Source organism: Taudactylus pleione, unplaced genomic scaffold (genome assembly GCF_031769625.1).
Source record: "Taudactylus pleione unplaced genomic scaffold, aTauple2 ptg000019l, whole genome shotgun sequence".
Classification (NCBI taxonomy): Eukaryota; Metazoa; Chordata; class Amphibia; order Anura; family Myobatrachidae; genus Taudactylus; species Taudactylus pleione.
The window spans coordinates 29602775-29624359 of NW_028284421.1; the positions used below are offsets into that span (position 1 = coordinate 29602775).

The 21585-nt window shown below is 46.4% G+C and overlaps 1 protein-coding gene and 1 non-coding gene across 3 annotated transcripts in view; both read right to left on the reverse strand.

The window, feature by feature from the left end:
- The window catches only part of BBS4 (Bardet-Biedl syndrome 4), a 63883-nt gene that overhangs the window by 6164 nt on the left and 36134 nt on the right, over nt 1-21585 (reverse strand). The window contains exons 14-16 of one of the 2 annotated variants that reach the window (XR_015869745.1): nt 20156-20294; nt 14124-14331; nt 13887-14046 (exon numbers count right to left, since the gene is read on the reverse strand). Coding sequence is in view for 1 of the 2 variants with exons in the window: in XM_088446312.1 (XP_088302438.1) it covers nt 13949-14046; nt 14124-14331; nt 20156-20294 (445 nt within the window). In the remaining variant the exon portion in view is untranslated. Of the gene's footprint in view, nt 1-13671; nt 14047-14123; nt 14332-20155; nt 20295-21585 lie in introns of those variants that run through there. The other variant, XM_088446312.1, reaches the window with a different exon arrangement.
- Nucleotides 12519-12632, reverse strand: LOC148540474 (U6atac minor spliceosomal RNA). The gene has a single exon (XR_015869836.1). It is a non-coding gene; the product is annotated as a U6atac minor spliceosomal RNA (small nuclear RNA).

Consider the following 21585-nt stretch of genomic DNA (forward strand, 5'->3'; position numbering starts at 1 on the left):
CTGAAACCCGACCTTTTGAGGGAAGAAAGGCGAAGGCCCTGAGCCAAACAGTCCTGAAGGAAGGCCACGAGATGTGGTAGTCTAAAGACAGCCGCCAAGTGACCCAGACACTCTCACCATGAGATGTAAATCTTCCAGATGCAATGTGGTCACTTTCAGAATTTACCATTGTAAGTCCGAATCATGATCTGGACAACCTGCCTGCAAAACACGCGAGCCCTCAAAGGCAGACAAACAAATCAGGGTGTAGATGGGGGCTCTGACACAGCAGGCTCTGTTGGAGAAGTCGGTAAGGAACCTCGGCCAGTATGCTCTGAAGGAGTACCACTGATGACACAGCCAGTTTGGAGCTACAAGAATTACTGGCAGACCTTCCTGTCGAACCTGCTCAAGTACCATGGCCAGCATGGACAATGGTGTAAACAGGTACCGAAGGACCAAGGCGCCATCATGGCGTCCACAAAGTCTGCCTTGGGATCCCTTGAATGAGATCCGTACACGAGAGCTTTTTGCTTAACTCTGAGGCCATGATATCTATTTGGGCATCCCCCACTTATACACAATCAGTTGGAACACCTCCTGGTGAAATTACCCGGGATGGAAGTGTGGCGACTAAGTCCGCCTCCCCGTTGTCCACCCATGGAGTATGGATGGCCAAAATGGCAGGAGCCCAACTTTCCACCCAAGTGTGAGGCACTTCAGTCATTGCCTGATGACTGCATGTCCTGTATGTTCATGTAGGCCACTGTCGTGGCATTGTCTGACTGTATATGAACAGGCCATCCTTGTAGGATCAACGCCAAGATGTTGATGCAGTGGGTGGACACTGTCACACCAAAGACCCTGAAGATGTAGGCCAATAGAGACAGCTCAACAACCTGGTAGGCTGGTATCTTCACCTGTGAGTAGTGCCCAGTGCCAAACAGAGAACGGGGACCCTTTGGATAGATTCAGGGTATGGAGTTACCACAGAAGTCACTGTCACGTCTGATGGGACAATCTGAAAAGCTGCCTGTGCAGACGGGATTCAGTACTGGACCAACGGTGTCTGGGTGTGAAATATGGAAGATGGAACCGCTTAGAAGGAATTCACCATTTTCCCCAGGAGAACCGAAACCTGGTTCTCAAACTTAGTCCAAGGGTCCAGGTTTTAAGGATATCCATGGTTGAGCACAGATGGGTAAATCAAAAGGCTGAGGTACTAATTAAGTCACCTGGACCTTTAGGGTGCATTGAGGACCAAGTTTGGGAACCTCTACCATAGATGCAGGCACCTTAGAAAGGCACTTTCCAATGTTATCAGTCCATATCAGCTCAGCAGAAGGATCAGATAGAAGCTGAAGGCCACACTCTCCTCAGACTGATGATATATCCGCCTTGACAGTTCGGCAATGGCCTGAGCCATGGACTTGGGTAATTTTGTTCAACATCTGAAACATGCATAAAATAATGCAACAGAGGAACTTTGCTTCTGAAGCAATTTCTGCCTTCTGTGACAAGTAACCAAACAGAAAATAATCTATTAGTAAAGGCAAAAAGCATGCCTAAATATCCTCTAACCTAAGGACTAGTGCATGCGAGAAAGCTGTAACTAACCAAGCAGCTAAGTCTTGCCTAAATTTTAACTGAAATAGTGCAGGAGAAGTACACAGTAAATAAGGAAAACCTGCCTATGCTATAGAATAGTAGTGCAGGACTATCAAAATAAAGGGAGTGTCAATGCTAAACAGTACCATACTTCAGACTGAAGCTATCCTTCATCAGAAGTAGGGTTAACAAACTACCAAATAACAGTTTATAATCCCCACAAACAGTCAGCAGTAGGGTTAACCAAACATAGGGCCATATTCAATTGGGCGCGGGGTTTAGCGAGGCTAAATCCTCGCGCCCAATTTTGGATTCCCGCAGGTATGCGCGCTCCCACTAGCCGCGGCATTCAATTTAAAAAATAGTGGATGCGGGGTTTTCATAATTGAAAACCTTGCGCCGCGTAAAATTTATGTAAAAAAACCCACTTACCTGCGCAGGGTTCTCCACGGCTCCCGGTGGCTTCCCCTTTCTCTTTTTACTGGAGAGGGGGCTGCTGGGAGCCCCGGGGAATGGTGGGAGGGGCAAGGGCTGCTGGGAGATGTAGTTCTCCCAGCGCCTATTCCGGGGGTCCACAGTGTGACTGGGGCGGGGGGGGGGGGGGGGGGGCACACTGACACCGGGACACACGCACATAACACTCATATATATATATATATATATATACACATATATATATATATACACACACACATACATATATATATATATATATATATACACACACATATATATACATACATATATACACACACACGTACAGCACACACATTGACATACTCACCGCTGCCTCAGAGGACCCGGCTTCCGACGCTGGATGAAGAAGATGATACAGAAGACAGCGCTGCAGAAGGTAAGTAATTAAGGACTAATTAAGCTAATTGGATACTTCCACTTGCTTAATTAGTCCTCAGGGGGGGTGCCGCTGGGGTGTCAGAGCAAGTCCCAATGCTTTTTCCTAAAATCAACGATTTTATGAAAAATCACGCTTGCTCAAGAGGTACGTAAATAAAAACCTCCTGGTGCGTGTTTAAAAACAAAACACGCACCTAATAGAATAGCAAAAAACCCGCAACTGCAGGAAAAACCTTGCAGGTGTGAGTTTTTTGCTATTCTTGTAGCCTATTGAATATGCCCCATATATTCAGCAGTTAGAGTAATGCCACATATATTCAGCTGTAGGGTTAACAACTAAGAAGCCGAGGTTTTAATCCCCACATTTAACACACAATCACAACACCACTCTGTAATAACAGATAACCGCTATGTTATCTAAGTCTAAGGAGCCAAAACCCATATGCTAAACAGGTCAACCCAGCAGTTGCTGATACTTGCAGCCTCCGTACGTGCCCCAGTGGAAGATGGCGTTCATTTGAAACCCGCCACGGAGGGATGGGGGAGGAGCCAACTGTAAAGCATCACTGGGAGAGGGGCGAGTATGGTGCCAAAAACCGCAGAAAACCCTCTCCTGCAGTGGCCTCTATTCACCACCACAATGGCTTTGAAATTAAACAAACAAGATGTGCTTAACTGCAGACTTTCAGATTTAGTTTGAGGGTAATTACATCCAAATCAGGTGAACAGTGTAGGAATTACAACAGTTTCTATATGTGCCTCCCACTTTTTAAGGGGCCAAAAGTAATGGGACTATCAACTCAAAAGCTATTTCATGGACAGGTGTGGGCTATTCCCTCATTATTTCATTATCAATTAAGCAGGTAAAAGGTCTGGAGTTGATTCTAGGTGTGACATTTGCATTTGGAATCAGTTGCTGTCGACTCTCAATATGAGATCCAAAGAGCTGTCACTATCAGGGAAGCAAGCCATCATTAGGCTGAAAAATCAAAACAAACCCATCAGAGAGATAGCAAAAACATTAGGTGTGGCCAAATCAACTGTTTGGAACATTCTTAAAAAGAAAGAACGCACCGGAGAGCTCAGCAACACCAAAAGCCCCGGAAGACCGCGGAAAACAACTGTGGTGGATGACAGAAGAATTATTTCCCTGGTGAAGAAAAACCCCTTCACAACAGTTGGCCAAATCAAGAACACTCTCCAGGAGGTAGGTGTATATGTGTCAAAGTCAACAATCAAGAGAAGACTTCACAAGAGTGAATATAGAGGGTTCACCACAAGATGTAAACCATTGGTGAGCCTCAAAAGCAGGAAGACCAGATTAGAGTTTGCCAAACAACATCTAAAAAAGCCATTACAGTTCTGGAACAACATCCTATGGACAGATGAGACAAAGATCAACTTGTACCAGAGTGATGGGAAGAGAAGAGTATGGAGAAGGAAAGGAACTGCTCATGATCCAAAACATACCACCTCATCAGTGAAGCATGGTGGTGGTAGTGTCATGGCGTGGGCATCTATGGCTGCCAATGGAACTGGTTCCCTTGTATTTATTGATGATGTGACTGCTGACCAAAGCAGCAGAATGAATTCTGAAGTGTTTCGGGCAATATTATATGCGAATATTCAGTCAAATGCTTCAGAACTCATTGGACGGCGCTTCACAGTGCAGATGGACAATGACCCGAAGCATACTGCAGAAGCAACCAAAGAGTTTTTTAAGGCTAAAAAGTGGAATGTTATGCAATGGCCAAGTCAATCCCCTGACATGAATCCGAATGAGCATGCATTTCACTTGATGAAGACAAAACTGAAGGGAAAATGCCCCAAGAACAAGCAGGAACTGAAGACATTTGCAGTAGAGGCCTGGCAGAGCATCACCAGAGATGAAACCCAGCGTCTGGTGATGTCTATGCCTTCCAGACTTCAGGCTGTAATTGCATGCAAAGGATTTGCAACAAAGAGCCATATTCAATTAGAGGCGAAGTTTTCACCTGTTCGCTTCATTCGCCTGTTTCAGAGGCAAATTTATTCTGTGCTCGTCCCCGCTTTTCGGCTGATTCAATTGCAAAACAGGCGAAAACGGAAATAGGCGAATGCGGAACAGGCGAAAAGTACTGAAAGAATTGGGGAAATCAGTCTGTACCCCAGAAAAAGATATATTAACATAGGGAATCAATATAGATGTGTACTAATAGCCCTAATAAAACTATTTTGCGTACTTAAGTTGTGTAAATTGCTTGCTATTAGCGTCTAAGTAAAAGTGGTGAAGAATGGCATAAAGCTGTATTTTTTGGTGAAAATAAGTAGTCCTTTCAAATTTGGAGTGCTTGAAAATGGGTGCTAGCATATTTTTGTGTCTCTAAAGTGAACTTTTAAAAAACGTGAAAAATCCACCTGCTGCATGCACCTGCAATCCCAAAAACACCTGACCCATACTTGGGGACCCCCAAGAAGTCTATTTCGATACTTTTAATGTTTATCCCCCCACTTTTTAAATTTTTACCCCAAAAATTACATATCTTTTTTGGGGTGTTCTTAGGTTTTTGTGATTTTTTTGCAGATTTGTCCTTTGGGGGGCTGTCCCAAGGGGTCTGAGTTGTTTCCCCACATTTGCACCCCAAAATAAAGATTTTGCATTTCTTTTCACCAGCTATTGATTGGAGAATCATTTTTGGAGATTTGTTTCCACTTAGGAAAAATTGTCCTTGAATTTAATTTGGCAAATTTTTTTTAGGCTAATTTTTCGCAAAAAAAACAGGCAAATATGGCTTTTTGCCTCTAATTGAATTCCCCTCTATGTATTAAAAAGTGAAAGTTAGATTTAGGATTGTTTAGTCTGTCCCATTACTTTTGGCCCCTTAAAAAGTGGGAGGCACATATAGAAACCGTTGTAATTCCTACACCGTTCACCTGATTTGGATGTAATTACCCTCAAATTAAATCTGAAAGTCTGCAGGTAAAGCACATCTTGTTTGTTTCATTTCAAAGCCATTGTTGTGGTGAATAGAGGCCAAAATACGAAAATTCTGTCAATGTTCCAATATTTATGCACCTGACTGCATCTGACTGGGTAAGATCTATTTTAGACAGAGGTCAGTTTCATCGACTTTTCTAGAAACAGGAAACATATGTAAGAGGTGTCATCTATTTATTTGTTGCTACAAATTTATGCACATCAGTGCATGGATATAACAACAAAGGAGTGACATCGATACATATATTAAATTTTTGCACAGGACTTATCATCCAACCCTAAATGATCTAGATCTGTGTCACATTATTTTTTAAGTGACATTTGAACATAGGAGACGCTTAATAAGTGAAGCATTACCTAGTGGATTGGATAAAGAATTATTTATATCACTGTGGTGCAATCTCACTGGATTATTGATATCATTTTATGGTCATTTATTTTATGATATATTTTACAGATTATTTACCAATAAATGTTTATTGACTCTTATTGCACTCCCATTATTTTGTTGTCTTGGTTTTACGCTATTTAGGTGAGCTGCACGTCGATTCCTTGTATAGTCTGACCCTGAACTACAGAGCCCATCTTTTCCTTGTAAATTTATTTTCGGAGCTTTACCCTTAACCTGTTGGTGTCTTTACTCCTGTGCCAGCCCTTTACTCATAGTCAAGGCTGCAGTGCCCCCGATATCAGATGTAAGAGGAATCTAAAAATTAACTGAATATACAGTACTATGGGGCAGATGTACTAAGCTCTGGAAAGTGATACATTGGAGAGTGATAAACTACCAACCAATTAGCTCCTGTCATTTCTCAAACATAGCCTGTAACATGACAGTTAGGAGCTGAGTAGCTGCTAGTTTATCACTCTCCAATTTGTCAGTTTTCAGAGGTTAGTACATCTCCCTCATACTGTGTATTTCTTTGTAAGTATATGTCATCCTGATAACAATACCAGGGAAGTACAGGACACTTATTAGATGAGCACCTAATTTACTTATTTTTGATATACTGGCTTCCACGGTCTTGCTTTGTGATATTTTCCAAACTTATACATTTCAGAAGAGACTGCCATCTTGTATATATGATCACAAACTTTTATATTTTCTTATAATTATATTTATGCTCTTTTCACTGATACCCCTTTCAAATATACAACCCGGGAAATTTCCTGCTCAGACCCGGGAATTTCTCCTGTACAAATTCCCAGGTATTTGGTCAAGACCCCCCTTTCACACTACAGTGGCTACCTGGGAAATTCCTGGGTTAAGATTCCACAGATCCACTCGTGGACAAAACGGTGGCTAAAAATGCAGCTCACTTTGTAAAAGCGGTTTTGACTCCCGGAAGAAGAGCCAAATGCTGCTGGAAAGAAAAAAAACAGGGTCCAAGCCTGTATCGTCACAAAAGAAAGTAGTCAACCGGCCTCCAAACCCTCCAGAAAGGTAGCCCAAGAACATGAGAGACGAAAACTCATAACGGTTACACCACAAGAGGTAGAGTTTCCAAACCCAGAGGTAAGCACAAGATGGAAACTGAGTCGCAGCCTAGTACGGACCCCAAGAAAGAAAAAAACCTGCAACTTTCTCATAAGTCCCGTCATGAAAACCGACCAAGGATTGTGCCCTTGCAGAAATGGGCCAAGTTGAAGCAGGTCTGGACGAAGTGAAAGACTCCAACCAGGACCCAAACTACTTTGGAAAAACGTCTGCGTACCATGACCAGCGTAGGCAGCCTGGAGCCACTAGGATTACCCTCACTGGAAGCCTCAATGTCCTTGGAGACCTGAGGGAACAGCGGAAACAGATGATATGGATGAAAAATTCCAAGGCAAGGCAAATCACATGCGGGTGCCAGCGGATACCCGGATCCCATACCAAACTGTGGAGCCTAGCAAACGTGCCGAGAGGCCCTGATATCCCACGCTGAAGGCCTCACGCCTGAATGGTAGGAAGACCACTGGAGAGAGAGTGCACTGCCCTGGGAGAAACATGGTTCTGCTGAGGAAGTCCACTGTCCTACAGGTATGACCACCGCTGAGAGAGACGATCAAAGGTCTTTGCCCCAGAAAGATTTTGGCATTGGTGTCCTGCTCTTGTGCCTCACGGAAGACGTACCTATGCCCTCGTCGGGTCGTGTGTCCGACTGGGCAGTTGGTGAGGATGGACAGGGCCCCCAATGAAGCCCGAACGATGTCTGGTAGATAGTCCATCGAACAGCCTAGCCATTGTGGACGGTGACTCAAGGCCCCCGAAGACAAAAAGCAGTGTCACGGTACCTCAGCCCAGGAGACTCGCAGCCGTGGTCACAATGAGCCAATCCCGAAATACCAAGGATTGGACCTGGAGGAGAAGAACGGAAAAACCCCACCAATGGAGAGTGACAAGTGCTGTCGGACAGAATGGGAATGGAGCAGAGAAGGATGCGGAGCAACCCTTTCCAGAATTACCCCCTGGAACACTTGAGAGTAGAAGCTGATCCACCAAATGGTCCCTAAGTGGAGATCATCATGCCCAACAACCGAATGATCAACACGGTCGACGGAAGAGGCACCGACCAAACCGTTGACCCAAGGTTGAGTGGGTCCATTCACTGCCTCAAGAAAAACCCCACCTGGAAGGAGGTGTCAGAAACCACCCCCAGAACTGAATGCGCCGATGAGGAAGGGAGACCTTGCAAAAGTCAGGATACAATACTGATCTGAAAGTACTTGAAACAAGCAACCTAGGAAGCCTAAGAATCATTCACAAACAAAACCTCCAAAGATGCAATATGCACGGCATCACCGACCCCATTGTGTTGCAAACACATGGAGCTGAGGCGCCACCGATTGGTAGAGCCCGGAATAGCCAGGGAAACATGGTCAATTTCCTACTGAGGTAGATGGACAAAACCGCCCGAAACGGAACCTGAAGATACACGTTCCAGACAGCTAGTCAGGGTTCATTGGCATCCTTGCTGTAGAGTCCTGATCGGGGAGAGTTCATGCAAGTGAACTACCCACCCCCTGGAGCTCAAGTCCCGAAGAAACCAGATCGGTCGCAATGAGCCGTGCAGCAGTCCAACTAAGAAGGAGATAGAACCCTGGTGTCCATTCCTGCAGCGGACATGGAGCAAAAACATGCCCCCAGCAAGAAGTGGAATGATAACACGGCCCAATGTCACCGCGTTTGCCGCTTCGTGGGGAAGAGCGAAGTCAAACAATACCCAGCGCCCTAGAGGTAGACTGCCAAGGTTAAAGATGGGGAAATAGCAAATGATGCCAAGCACCCAGCTGTCTGCAGACTTCCCTCAATAGTCTCCGAACTGCAGCCGCTTATAAGCTGGGTAGAGACAGAGAGACACTCAGTGAGGCCCAAGGCTTACTTGGAGTCGTGTCCCCAGAAGAGTGTGTTACTGGAAAAAACTGCCCCAGCAAATCGAATGCTTGCCGGGGAAGAGTTGGCTTGTGTCAGACTGACCAGCCAAGGACGTGCGAAAACTTGGAAAACGCGGACCCCGCCGTTATAGATGGCCTCCAGCAGAAAAGTGCTTTCCCTGTCGGTGGGGAATAAGTAGTTCTGGCCCAGAGAGAACGTCCTTACCAAACAGAAAAGTGATTGCAAAATATGCGCTATAGCGCATATTTACGTGCTACAGGGTGAAAAGGGACTCAGATTTAAAAAAGGATCGGGTCCCGTAGGACGCGCTGGCAACGAATGCGTATGCAAATGCCCCGTAAAGCCAAACTGGCCGAACCTGGACACCCTGAGGAACTGGTTCAGAAATGTTAGGTTGAGGATAGGCCGATGAGACCCATTTGGCTTTTGAACCAGAGTAAAATAGTAGCCAGTCCCGTGTTGAGACAGTGGAACTGGTACAATTACCCCTGCTTTCAGCAAGGACTCTATGGCCTCCTGGATCTGCTAGGCCTTGTTCTTGTCCAAGGGAGGGCTTGTGCAGAAAAACTGGAGGGGAGGTCTTCGACGGAATGAGAGGGCATACCCCTGAGAGACTACTTCTTTTACCCAAGTATCCTTGGTGGTGTGACACCAGCACTGGGCGAACTGAAGAAGTCGGCCTCCCACCCTGGGATCCCCCAGAGGGAGGCCCGTCCCATCAGGCAGAAGGTTTATCCTCTAGAAGTAGGGAGTCTGGCGCTCCAGGCCTGTTTCTTAGGTTTGGAGGTCGATTTGGCCGCCAATTGTCTAGGAAAAGACTGTCCTTTGTCCTTTCCTTGAGAACGAAAGGAAGAGGTTCTCGCCTTAGAAGGCGCAGAGGCTGATGGCAGAAAAGCTGACTTAGACTTAGCCAGTGTGTCTACAATTTTGTCCAGGTCCGGGCCAAACAATATCTCCCCATTAAAGGGCAAGGCCTCCAGGCCCTTTGTGGAATCAGCATCCGCCCTACAGGAGTGTAGCCACAGTGAGCGGCGAGCAGACACAGCCACAGCCGAGACTCTGGAGGTCAGGAGACTGGCATCCAAAGCAACCTCAACAATATAAGCAGCTGCATCTCTCATGTGGCCTGCCAAAGACTTCTGAGCCTCAGGAGCTTCTTCGGGGAAGGTGTCCTCCAGAACATTTGACCAGCTCTCTATAACCCATGAGATAGCCATGGACATACGGGCAACAGCTCCTGAGAGAGAGCAAATTGATTTCAGACACATCTCCACCTTCCTATCTGTAGAATCCTTCAGGGAAGAAATGGAAGGCATAGGCAACGTAGCACTTTTTATCAAGCGAGTAACAGGAGAATCTACCGCAGGAGGCGATTCCCACTTCTTACAGTGACCCTCAGGGAATGGATAACATGAGGCTAAACGCTTTTGCGGCTGATACCTCTTACCAGGTGATTGCCAGGCCTCCGCCATGGGTCTACCAGCTATCAGCTAGAGGGAAAACTGCCGAAGTCACCTTTACCTGTTTAAACTGAGGGTATTTGGATTTAGGGGCAGGCTCGTCCTCTTCTATAACTAGAATGGATCGGACCGCCGGCACCAAAGCAGGAATGTTAATACTTGAGTTAGGTTCCACCTCCCTTGGAAAGGAATCGGAATCAGATGCATCATCCACCTCCCAGTCATCTGATGACACATCTGTGACTGAGAGTTGTGTTGTGTGAGACGACAATACAGGGCTTTTAGATGTCTTTTTAGGTTTTTCATTCTGCAACATGGTCTGAAAGGCCGTGGAGGAAATTGCCAAACTCTGTACTGAAGTAGATAAAACGTCCACACAGGGTGGCAGTACAGTTATTGGCAGTCCCTGGAAGGGAATGACAGACTTTTGTGGTACCGGAGGGGATTGCATGTACTGCAGTAATCCCTGGTAGGGAGTGACAGTCTGTGGCACAGGAGTAGACTGCTAAAGAATACGGGATACCCTGAGGGGGAGGGATGGCTTGTTGAGGAAACCCCATATGTGGTAAAACATCTGGGACCGCCAGGCGGTCCGCAATGGAGGCCAGTACCTGAGAAAACACCACCCAAGGGGGATCCTGTCCCGTAGTTTGGGGGTTTGAGGGGCCAGGTAACCGATAGCACCTCATACATAACCCATCCTGAGATAAATCCTCCTTATTTACCCCGCAGAACATAGCTTGCAGGATAGCAGAGTGTGTGCAGCATTGCGCTCGTCCTGGTCAGACATGTCTGACAATATATTGGAAAATCAGGTAGCGCTGCACTAGCTCTGACTAGGGCTCAATAGCTGTCAGACCCCACTCAACACGTATGCAACTCACTGGTCCAAACAATGGCGCCGTGCAGCACACAACCGTATGTGACAGACGTGTGTGTGTGTGTGTGTGTGTGTGAAGTCTAAGAACCACCCTAACTACACGTGTATTAGGGAAGATTGTAAAGAAAAGGGATTGATATAAACTGACCGTTGAAATGAAAAGGTACAGACAGTCAGCGCTAGCATAAGTCACATGCAATGCAGAAATATACATTACATATAATACACTGCAAATTGGCACTACATTCAACTGCCCAGATTCAGTGTCTGAGAAGGCTATACCGCTGTGTACACTGACCCAAAAGGAGAGGTACGCAGGGGGACTGGACCAAACGCTATCCCAGGAGATCTGCGATGCACCATACAAGAAAATGGCCATCGGAGACCTCAGAGGGGGCGTGGCTGTATGAGGGAGCAGCTCAGCTAAGCCAGACCGCAGTGGAACGCAGCACATACGTCCAGTGGACAGTCGGGCTGCTGCGCGCTCTGAAGATAGTTCAGAAACTACCAAATCATAAAATAAAAAACAATTAAAATAGCTTTAGGGGCTGTTAAGTAGCCCCTCTGCGTTAACAGTAACCCGACTCAGGCTGGGAACCAACTCAAAGTGAGGTGCCTCTGGCTCGGGGGCGGGGTATAGGGAGGATGGACCAGTGGATCTTGGGAGCAAAGCTTTAACTGTGTGGTGCCCGGGATCCAGATCCAACCTACACCCCAAGGTCTCCCTGTGAAGCCTATGGACCCTGAAGAAAAAAGAATGACTGTCCATCGCCAACGCTCGGATAGACCCACAGCCACCGCTTGGGAATCCATATCTAAACCATCTAGAGAACGGTGCACAGCAGCAATAAGCAAAAAAAAAAAAAGCAGGTCCACCCTACGGGGCAGCGAAAATCTTCGCAAGCACCTTCGCATGTGAAACGCCGTACTGAGCCCTGGCAGGTGGAAGACATACCAAATGAAAGGAAGCTGTCGTACATCCAGACGCCGCACACTGAAACGCATGGTGCCAGAGCGGGACATACCGAGGCTGGGAACATAACCCTTAGAGGGAAAGAATCCTGCGCCAGAGACAAGGGAATACCCAAGCCTGAACTTGGTTTCCCTGTGAAGCGCAGCCAGCGCCACCAGGGTGTACAGCGACATGCTTAGAGCCTGAGCCCACGTGGGTCCACTCCGGTGGATGCAGCCTTCAGTTGCCTGTGCATCACCGGGCCCATACATACAAGGCCCTCAAGGGTAACGAGAGGTACCCAGTGCAGGAGAAAAACCATTGACCCAAATTACAGTTAGAGCTATAGCAGGAACGTACCCACGACGGCTGTGCGGCGGGGCCGCCCTGCTAACCATTACACCGTCTGCACTGCCCCTGATTTAAGCAAAGACAGCAGGAACGATTAGAGATGCCACGAACGGTAAATGTTGTAAAGTCCACTGGGATCTCTTCAATCCTTGTCAAGGGGAGTGCTAACATGCTCTCCTTTCATGCAAAAACACTTTAAAACAGACAGTTGTGAAAACAGTGTGTGTGTAGACATATAGTCCCTAACACATAAGCAGCTGAACCCATAGGCAGTTAATACAATTATTATTATTACAATTAATTGTAAATAACTTAGCCTTCCAGGAGCTGTAGGGGAGCATCCAGTGACATGCAGGAGAAACTATCAGAGGTAGTATGGCCCTGTACATCTCCTGCTGAAAGCGGGCTGGCCGTCTGTGCTGCTGCAGGAGGGGGAGTGCAGCACTGGAAGCTCCGCCCCCTCCGTCTCCCTCACCGGGAGTACTTCCCATAGTGAGTGAAAACTCCAGTCCTTAAGCCCAGTGACACAAGGGCAGCCTGGGAGGGGAGTCGTCGCCACAAGCCCGGGAAAATGTCCGCCATCCAGGACCGCACCCTCCACCGTCACCCTCTAAAAGGGTGCCACGTGAGACGGTCCTCGGAGGTCTCCCTGGAGAGTGCTGTGTGGGGGTCCTCGCGATACGCACCCCCCCTCGCACGGCGGGCAGCTGTAAAACACAGCCGCCGCACTCAGACTGTGCGCTTACCTAACTAAACAGAAAATAGAATTACAAATAAAAAAAAAACCTAAGCTACAATAAAGAGCTACTTAGCAGCCCTGTAAAAACGTGCCCTACTCCTTGAAGCACTTAAAGAACACTGGAATTGTGAGATTGCAGCAGGGAGGAGCTTAGGATTTAAAGCTACAGTATCCTTTAGTACCAGCTCCAACCTACAATCCTATGGTCCAGTGTTCCCCAGCCTTGCTGCAAGAGAAATTTTCTCCCTTCTGTAGTTTTTCTGAATTGCAGCTTAAAGTCCTTGTTCATCAGGACAGCCTGCAATTGCTCATGAAATGCATCATGTGACCTAAGATACATGAACACATAGAATTTTCAGAATTTCCAACACAGGCCAAATCAATTCTCAGAACAGATGTCCATTAATAGCATGCCTTTAAGGGTGTAATTTTTTTTTTTTTAAAAGTAAAAAATAATATTTAGAAAGCAGACATTTATTTTTGTCTATTAAATAAAAGGCAATCTATATACAACATTTTTTACAGCTCAAGTATGCCCAAGCACCGGCTGGTCTACATATGCTAGAAATACATGTAATTCCTGTGCATAGCATACTAGAAGATCAGTAAGTATCTTAATTTGATGCTTACAGTCATGAAGTGTTTATCCTACACCAGATAACACTCCATTAGCTAAATCAGAGTGAAATCGTGCAGATAAACCTACCAAAAGATCTACTGTGTTTCTGAGTATCTGTTGTTTACAGTTCTCCATGGGTGGGATAGGAGTTAGCTGGGACCTCTCCTGTATGTAGCAGGACCAGAATTTGTAGGGTCCTCTGGTTCCAGTGGCAGAGATGGGGGTTTGGAGACAGAAGCAGTGGCAGCTTAGAATGAAAGAAAAAAAAATATTTACATTTAACAGTTCAATTTAAAAGCCCTGCTTCTTCTTGCAGTATCTCACCTGCTGGGAGAGCAGCAGCCTTGCTGTATCCAGCAGCAGAAGACATTGCTCGTCCCAGAGCTTGATTAGACCCCAATGGGGTCTGCTCTGCCCCAGGACCTTTCACTGCTGCTCGCTGCTTAGACTTTTGGTCTTTTGTCTGTTTGGTCCAAACCAGACTCTCCCCAACCTGTAGAGCTGCCCCCATTTTCTGAGCCATGTCTACCATCTGAATAGAGATGAATAAAAAATATTAACAAATTAAAATACAAAACTTAAAAAGTTGGTAAAAATAAATATTTTTAAATAATTCCAAAAATAGGTTTTCCTTTTACCACTAGTTTATTAAAATCATGTTACATTTTTAGAACTAATAAAATGTTTCTCTATTGTCCACTTGGGGGGGACAGGACCATGGGAATATAATGCCCCAGCCAGGAGTTTGGCTGGGGTAAATTTTAAATGTCTCCCTTCCGATTGGTAAGTGTATACACACTTACCAATCGTCTGCCCGATGCGCCGGGCTTGACAGCTCAAATTGGCGGGCATATAAATCGTCTGCCCAGTTGAGCTGTTAATCACCGACCGGTCCCTGCAGCGTGTGTACAGGCAACTAGCAGTTCGCCTGTACACTCCAGCTGCACAGCAGATTGCATGTGTCTGTGAACTACATCATTTACAGACATATGCGCTGTACACACCCGGCGATGCATTTCAGATATATAGCCCGTTCACTGGAACTGGCAATATATCAATCAGTGTGTACCCCGGCTTACGTGATCTAAGAAGTAGAGCAATTTGGCCTCTGGCAAGTTATTTTAGATCCTTTATTTTATGGAGGTGGCCGAACCAGCCAAGGCTAACTTTTTGTCCCAGTCTATTGTGAAGCTTTCACAACTCAAAGCACACCCCAGGGAGGTAAGTGAGGATACTCCTTCTTCTGCTTCCCCAAAGCCTTTGATCAGCTGACATGAGCACAGAGCCTGGCACATCTAATGCTAGGCCTTTTATGTTCAAAGTACTGAAGGGCCCAGGCTTGAGAGCGGTTAGTTTCAGTTTTCCTTTCAGGAGGAGGATGTTGCTAAAAATTCAAACTTTGAGGATCCATCGTGCCTATATGAGGATTCATCTAGATGGCAGGATATACAGCCATGGTCAAAAGTTTTGAGAATGACACAAGTATTGGTTTTATCAAGTATCAATTTTGCTTAAGAACACAGCCATGTATAAAGAATGGTACCAAAACATCCTCCAAGAGCAACTTCTCCCAACCATCCAAGAACAGTTTGGTGACGAAAAATGCCTTTTCCAGCATGATGGAGCATCTTGCCATAAGGCAAAAGTGATAACTAAGTGGCTCGGGGAACAAAACATTGAAATGTTGGGTCCATGGCCTGGAAACTCCCCAGACCTTAATCCCATTGAGAACTTGTGGTCAATCCTCAAGAGGCGAGTGGACAACCAAAAACCCACAATTTCTGACAAACTCCAAGCATTGAGAATGGGCGGCCATCAATCAGTATACAGCCAAGAAGTTGATTGACAGCATGCCAGGGCGAATTGCAGAGGTCTTGAAAAAGAAGGGTCAACACTGCAAATATTGACTCTTTGCATAAACTTAATGTAATTGTCAATAAAAGCCTTTGACACTTATGAAATGCTTGTAATTTTACTTCAGTATACCATAGTAACATCTGAAAAAAAAAGTCTAAAAATACTGAAGCAGCAAACTTTGTGAGAACCAATACTTGTGTCATTCTCAAAACTTTCGGCCATGTCTGTAGATGATTTAATGCGAGCCATGCCGCAGGCTCTTAACATTTGAGCCCTAACTGTGTGGAGTTTTATATTCTTCCCGTGCTTGTGTGGGTTTCCTCCAAGTACTACAGTTTCCTCCCACAATCCAAAATATACTGGTAGGTTAATTGGCTCTAGACAAAAATTAACCCTAGTTTGTCAAGGAATATAGATTGTAAGCTCCACTGAGGACAGGGACCGATGTGGATGGCCAAATATTCTGTGAAAGTGCAGTGGAATATGTGTGCGCTATATAAATAACTGGTAATAAATAAAGAGGAGCCAGAGATTCCAGACATTTCACTGTGTTCACAACTTCAGCAAGGGTCAATCTTTTGCTAAATAGGACTGGACCATTGTGATGCTAGCCACCAGCCTCTGGCGCTTGGTGACGGTCCTTCTTTACTGTCATCTCCAGGGCATTTCTACTTCAGATAAGTCAAAACTCTTGATAATAAGAGTTATGGTAGAGTTACCTTTGGTAACTCTTTTTCTTCGAGGTCCATATGGTACACAGGGATACCATGGGGTGTAGGTGGTTTGAGCTAACCGGGCACCAAACAGTGAAAGCTTTAGCTCCCAGGATGCACCGGTCTTCCTCCACATATACCCCACCCCAACCCAAAGGCAGACCAGTTTTGTAAACAAGCCCAAGGCAGGAGCAGGAAAGAGGAGAAGAAAGAACAGTACACTTGAGAAACACTCTCCCAGAAGATGAAGGAATAAGTGATCAAGAGAATAAATACCCAATGAAGCCGTGTGCGTCAGGATGGGAGTCCTGTGAACCTCAAAGAAAAAAAGTTGAAAGGTAAGTCTAGCACAACTCTTATTTTATTCTTCAGGGTCCATAGGGATCCATAGGGATATCCTAAAGCAGTTTCCCCTAAGGGTGGGTACCCTCCTGAGCAGAAAGGAGAATCCGTCGCCCAAAGGAAGCATCCTGAGCGGCAAGGCGTAGAATCTGAGAAAGGTGTGGATGGAAAACCACGTGGCCGCCTTGCACAATTGTTCAGCAGAAGCGTCATGTTGAACCGCCCACGAGGGTCCCACAGTCGAGTAGAATGTGCTGTAACCCTGTTTGGAACAGTAAGATCAGCTTGTGTGTAGGCCTGAGAGATTGTCACGTGGAGCCATCGAGCCAGAGCCAGTTTGTTAGCTGGCCAGCCTCTCTTTTGAAAGCCATGGAACACAAAGAGATAATCTGATTTCCTAAAGGGATTAGTACGTAGATCCGACGAGCATGAAAAACATCCAGGGAGGCTTCACCTGCAGAGAGATCTGAGGACTGGTCGGCCAGAGCCACAATCTCTTCATTTAAATGGAACCGGGATAACACTTTAGGGAGGTAACCAGCCCGGGTACGGAGGACAGCTCTGTCCGGATGAAAAATCAAAAAGGGGGAGCGACAGGAAAGAGTTGCCAAATCAGATAACATGCAGGCAGAGGAGATAGCGAGGAGAAAGTGTGTCTTCGCTGTCAGCCACTTGAGGTCTATTGAGTCCAGGGGTTCAAATGGAGAAGCCTGTAGAGCTCGGAGAACCAAGGACAAATCCCATGGGACCGCCGGAGGGACAAAGGGAGGTTGAAAGTGGAGAACACCCTGAAAGAACGTTTTAATATCAGACAGGGTAGTGATCCTTCGCTGGAACCAGACTGACAGTGCAGAAACCTGAACTCTAAGGAAGCCCAGGCGGAGGCTGAGGTCTAACCCAGCCTGAAGAAAGGCAAGCACTTGGGAAACCCTAAAACTGTAGGGTCATAGTCTCTGGGGGAGCACCACTGAAAGTAAGAGTGCCAAACTCTGTAATAGATTCAGGCTGAGGAAGGCTTACACGCACTGAGCATCATCTGGACCACAGAGTGAGAGAAACCCTTGGTCTTTAAGAGGGATGACTCAAGAACCATGCCGTCAAAGACAGACAAGGCAGGTCCGGGTGCAGGCACGGGCCTAGCGCTAATAGATCCGGCCTTAGAGGAAGTGGAAAAGGAGTGTCTATGGAGAAAATCCTACGGTCGGTGAACCAATGGCGCCTGGGCCAGGCTGGAGCTATCAGTATCACCGTGCCCCCTTCTTGCTTTCATTTTCGGAGAACCCTCGGGAGGAGGGAGATCAGAAGAAAGATGTATGCGAGGTTGCAGTCCCACCTCCCGACCATGGCGTCCACGAAGGCGGCTGAAGGGTCTCTGGTTCTGGACTTGTACCTGGTGACTTTGTGGTTGTGACATGAGGCCATGAGGTCTACGTCTGGTAAGCCCCAGTTGTCCACCAGGAGTTGAAAGACCTCCGGGTGGAGAGCCCACTCTCCAGCGTGTACATCCTGATGGCTTAGGAAGTCCGCTTCCCAATTGAGGACTCCGAGAATGAACACTGCAGAGATTGCTGGGAGTATATCACAACAGCAGAGCTAGCACAAGTCACATACAATGCATATAAATAAATATACTTGCAATGGGCACTAAATCAACTACTCAAGCCTAAATAGGCTGGTAGGATTGAGTGCTGTATAACCTGGCTTCGGGGAGATGTATACAGGGAGACCAAACCGATGCTCCTGAGACCTGTAGCTCCAGCAATGCTGTGCACAAAGGATGCTGGGAGTCTCACAGTGGCAGGAGGGTGAGGAGGAAGAGCTCAGAGGTGGGAAACATCTTGTGAGGGATCGCGCTCTGAGCTGGGGAAGGAGCTAATGGGGGGAGCCTACCTCCCCAGTGCTGCATCATTTGCCGTGGCCGCTGGCCTCAACAAACCCCGTTGCCAGACTTTTAGATGCCCATGAAGTCTAGTGGGGGTGCGGGCGAACCGGACGCCCCACTGCAACGTCCTCCGGCTAGTCTCCATATCCGGAGGTAAGGACTGCATAAAACGCAAGCGGGAAATCGCCTTAGCTTATCCTCCGTTTATCCGGCTTCAGCCCTGCGTCTCCAGTGGAGTGGCTAGCTAAGCCCCACTGGCGCCCGCCGTAATCACCAGACTGCTCACCGGTGTTGTGGCACCGGCGGAGGTGGTTGTAGCAGCCGCACAGGCACCCAATAGGACGTCCAGTGCTGCTTGCTCTTAAAAAAAAAAAATCAAAAACTAAGAAATAATAAAAATAAAGCTTGGGACTGCCTAACGCAGTCCCTCTGTCTAGAGGTGCAACCGGCTTCCTGCCGGCACAAAACTCAAAACTGGCCTCCCTTTATCTGGGGGCTGGGTATATGTGGACCGGTGCATCCTTGGAGCTAGAGCTTTGACTGTTTGGTGCCCGGTTAGCTCTAACCGCCTACACCCCATGGTATCCCTGTGGATATCTATGGACCCTGAAGAATAAAAATATGCTAGAACCAAGAGTGGCGCTTAAGGCTCCTGTATATGGACTTCAGCCTCTGTGTAAAAAGCGCATACAAATCCGGTCAACTAATGCCAAAATTGTAGCATTATACATAAACCAGGTAAACACCCAAAGGCTCCATGGCAATGATAGAAACCAGTTTAAATATGAAACAAAATGTCAGTAGTGTTAATATCGGGGGTGGACCATTGGGAAGCAGATCTACTCAGCAGGCATGCTTCACACTTTGGAGAATGGTCTTTATATCTGCCAGTGTTTAGGTAGATCATGGAAAAATTGGGTCAGGCAGATGTCAATACGACCTCTCAGTAGAATATGGATATTCTGAAGATGGCAGCAGGCCCATCGTGGCGATACAGGAATTAGCATGATTGGCTTTATCAATGTGGCTGTTGAGGCCATGATTTTAAAAGCAAGGGGCTGTTTGTACAATGTGGTAGAGACCATGCTCAGACCTTGAAAGTCTGTTCCAGCAAAAAAATTATCATAGGGTCTGGAAAATGTATTTCCCCGTGATCGAGACTGGCTGGTTTGGATAGTGGTTTGAGACTTAATTCTTTAAAAGGTCCAGATCCTGGCTCTCAATCTTCTTTCAGAAGAAACTGGTGCTTCTATATGAAGTGCAGACATTTGTACAGGTAAAGATGCATGTGGATCCTCTATACATTCCTACAGTCGGCCATGGAACTTGAACCTAATAGGTGGTGAAGGTTCTAATATGGAAGACAACTGCTCTTTGTTATCTTTACAGCTCAAAGGGTACCTGAGCGGGGGCTGTCTTACAGATCTCATATTCCATGATGAAAGGCTGTGCTTAGCACAAAGCCCTACTGTCAACCAAAGGCAGTATCCAGGTTTCCCTAAAGATGAGAAGACACTTGTGTGCACAACCCCAAAAAGGTGCAAGTATGTCTTCCATCTCACCTCAGGGTCAAACTCAGTGGCAGTCTCTCGGAGAGCGCTGACTTTGCGCTCTAGCTCTTGGTACTGAGTTAGCGCACCTTTCTTATCTCCCTGGTTATACAGCAGAACAGCAAAGTTCAAATTCACAAGGGGATCTGTCCTGCAAGAGAGAGAGAGAGAGAGAGAGAGAGGGCATGTCATTAAGAGACGGTGTGCACACAACATACAAAATGCGGAAACAGAGAGACATTAAGGAGACAGACATTAAGTCAAACATATAAAATCCAAATGGTTTAGTGCCTCATTATTTGACATTCAGCAGTTGTTTTAACTAATGCCACTAAAATGAAATGTGAAAAAATAAAAGTACATTGTAATACAGTTTTCATCCCAACTACCCATGCTTGTTAACTTATAAAAGCATAATTACATTGTATATGTGTGAACAGGGCACACCAACACTTTCTCTGACTTTTAATTCTTTTTTTTTTTTCTTGTGTTGTCCACAATTGTAATGCACTGCAGAGTGTATTGGTGCTACATAAATAAATGTTAATAATAAGTTCTTGGTATTATGCAAAGATTAGGTCAGGAAAGAATAAAATCAGATTTAGATTAGTTACCATGATCAAATGTCACTAATGGTCTATTATTATCATCCTTTATTTATATGGCGCCACAAGGGTTCCGCAGCGCCTTACAAAGTACATAAACAAATGAGCACACAAGGAAATAATGAGTTATGGTAAAACTTACCTTTGTTAACTCTCTTTCTTTGAAGTCCATAGGGTCCACAGGGAGACATTGGGGTGTAGGTGGTGGTTGAGGACAGGGCACCACGCAGTTAAAGCTTTCAGCTCCCAGGAGGCACTGGTCCAACCCCCTATACTCCGCCCCCGAGATAGAGGCACCTCAGTTCGTGACAAGCCAAAGACCGAAGGAGGAGAAGAGAGAAGGAAGACTGGTACAACAAGAATCACACTCTCACGGAGACGGGAAACCGTTGCCCAGAAATATAGCCCATATGAAGCCAGGTGCGTCAGGGCGCGTGCCCTGTGGACCCTATGGGCTTCGAAGAAGAGAGTTAAAGGTAAGTTTTACCACAACTCATTCTCTTCTTCAGAGTCCATAGGGCTCCACAGGGAGACCTTGGGGATGTCCCAAAGCAGTAATTTAAGGGTGGGGACGTTCCTGCGCTGAGAGGAGAAGCCAGCGCCCAAATGAAGCATCCTGAGAGGCAAATGTATCAAAGGCATAGAACCTCAGAAAGATATGGACAGAGGACCACGTGGCTGCCTTACAAAGCTGTTTAGCTGAGGCGCCACGGCGAGCTGCCCACGAAGGACCCACAGAGCGAGTAGAATGAGCAGTAACAGTGAGATAGTCATGCGAAGCCATCTAGCCAATGTTTGTTTGGTGGCTGGCCATCCCTTCTTGTGAAATCCATAGAG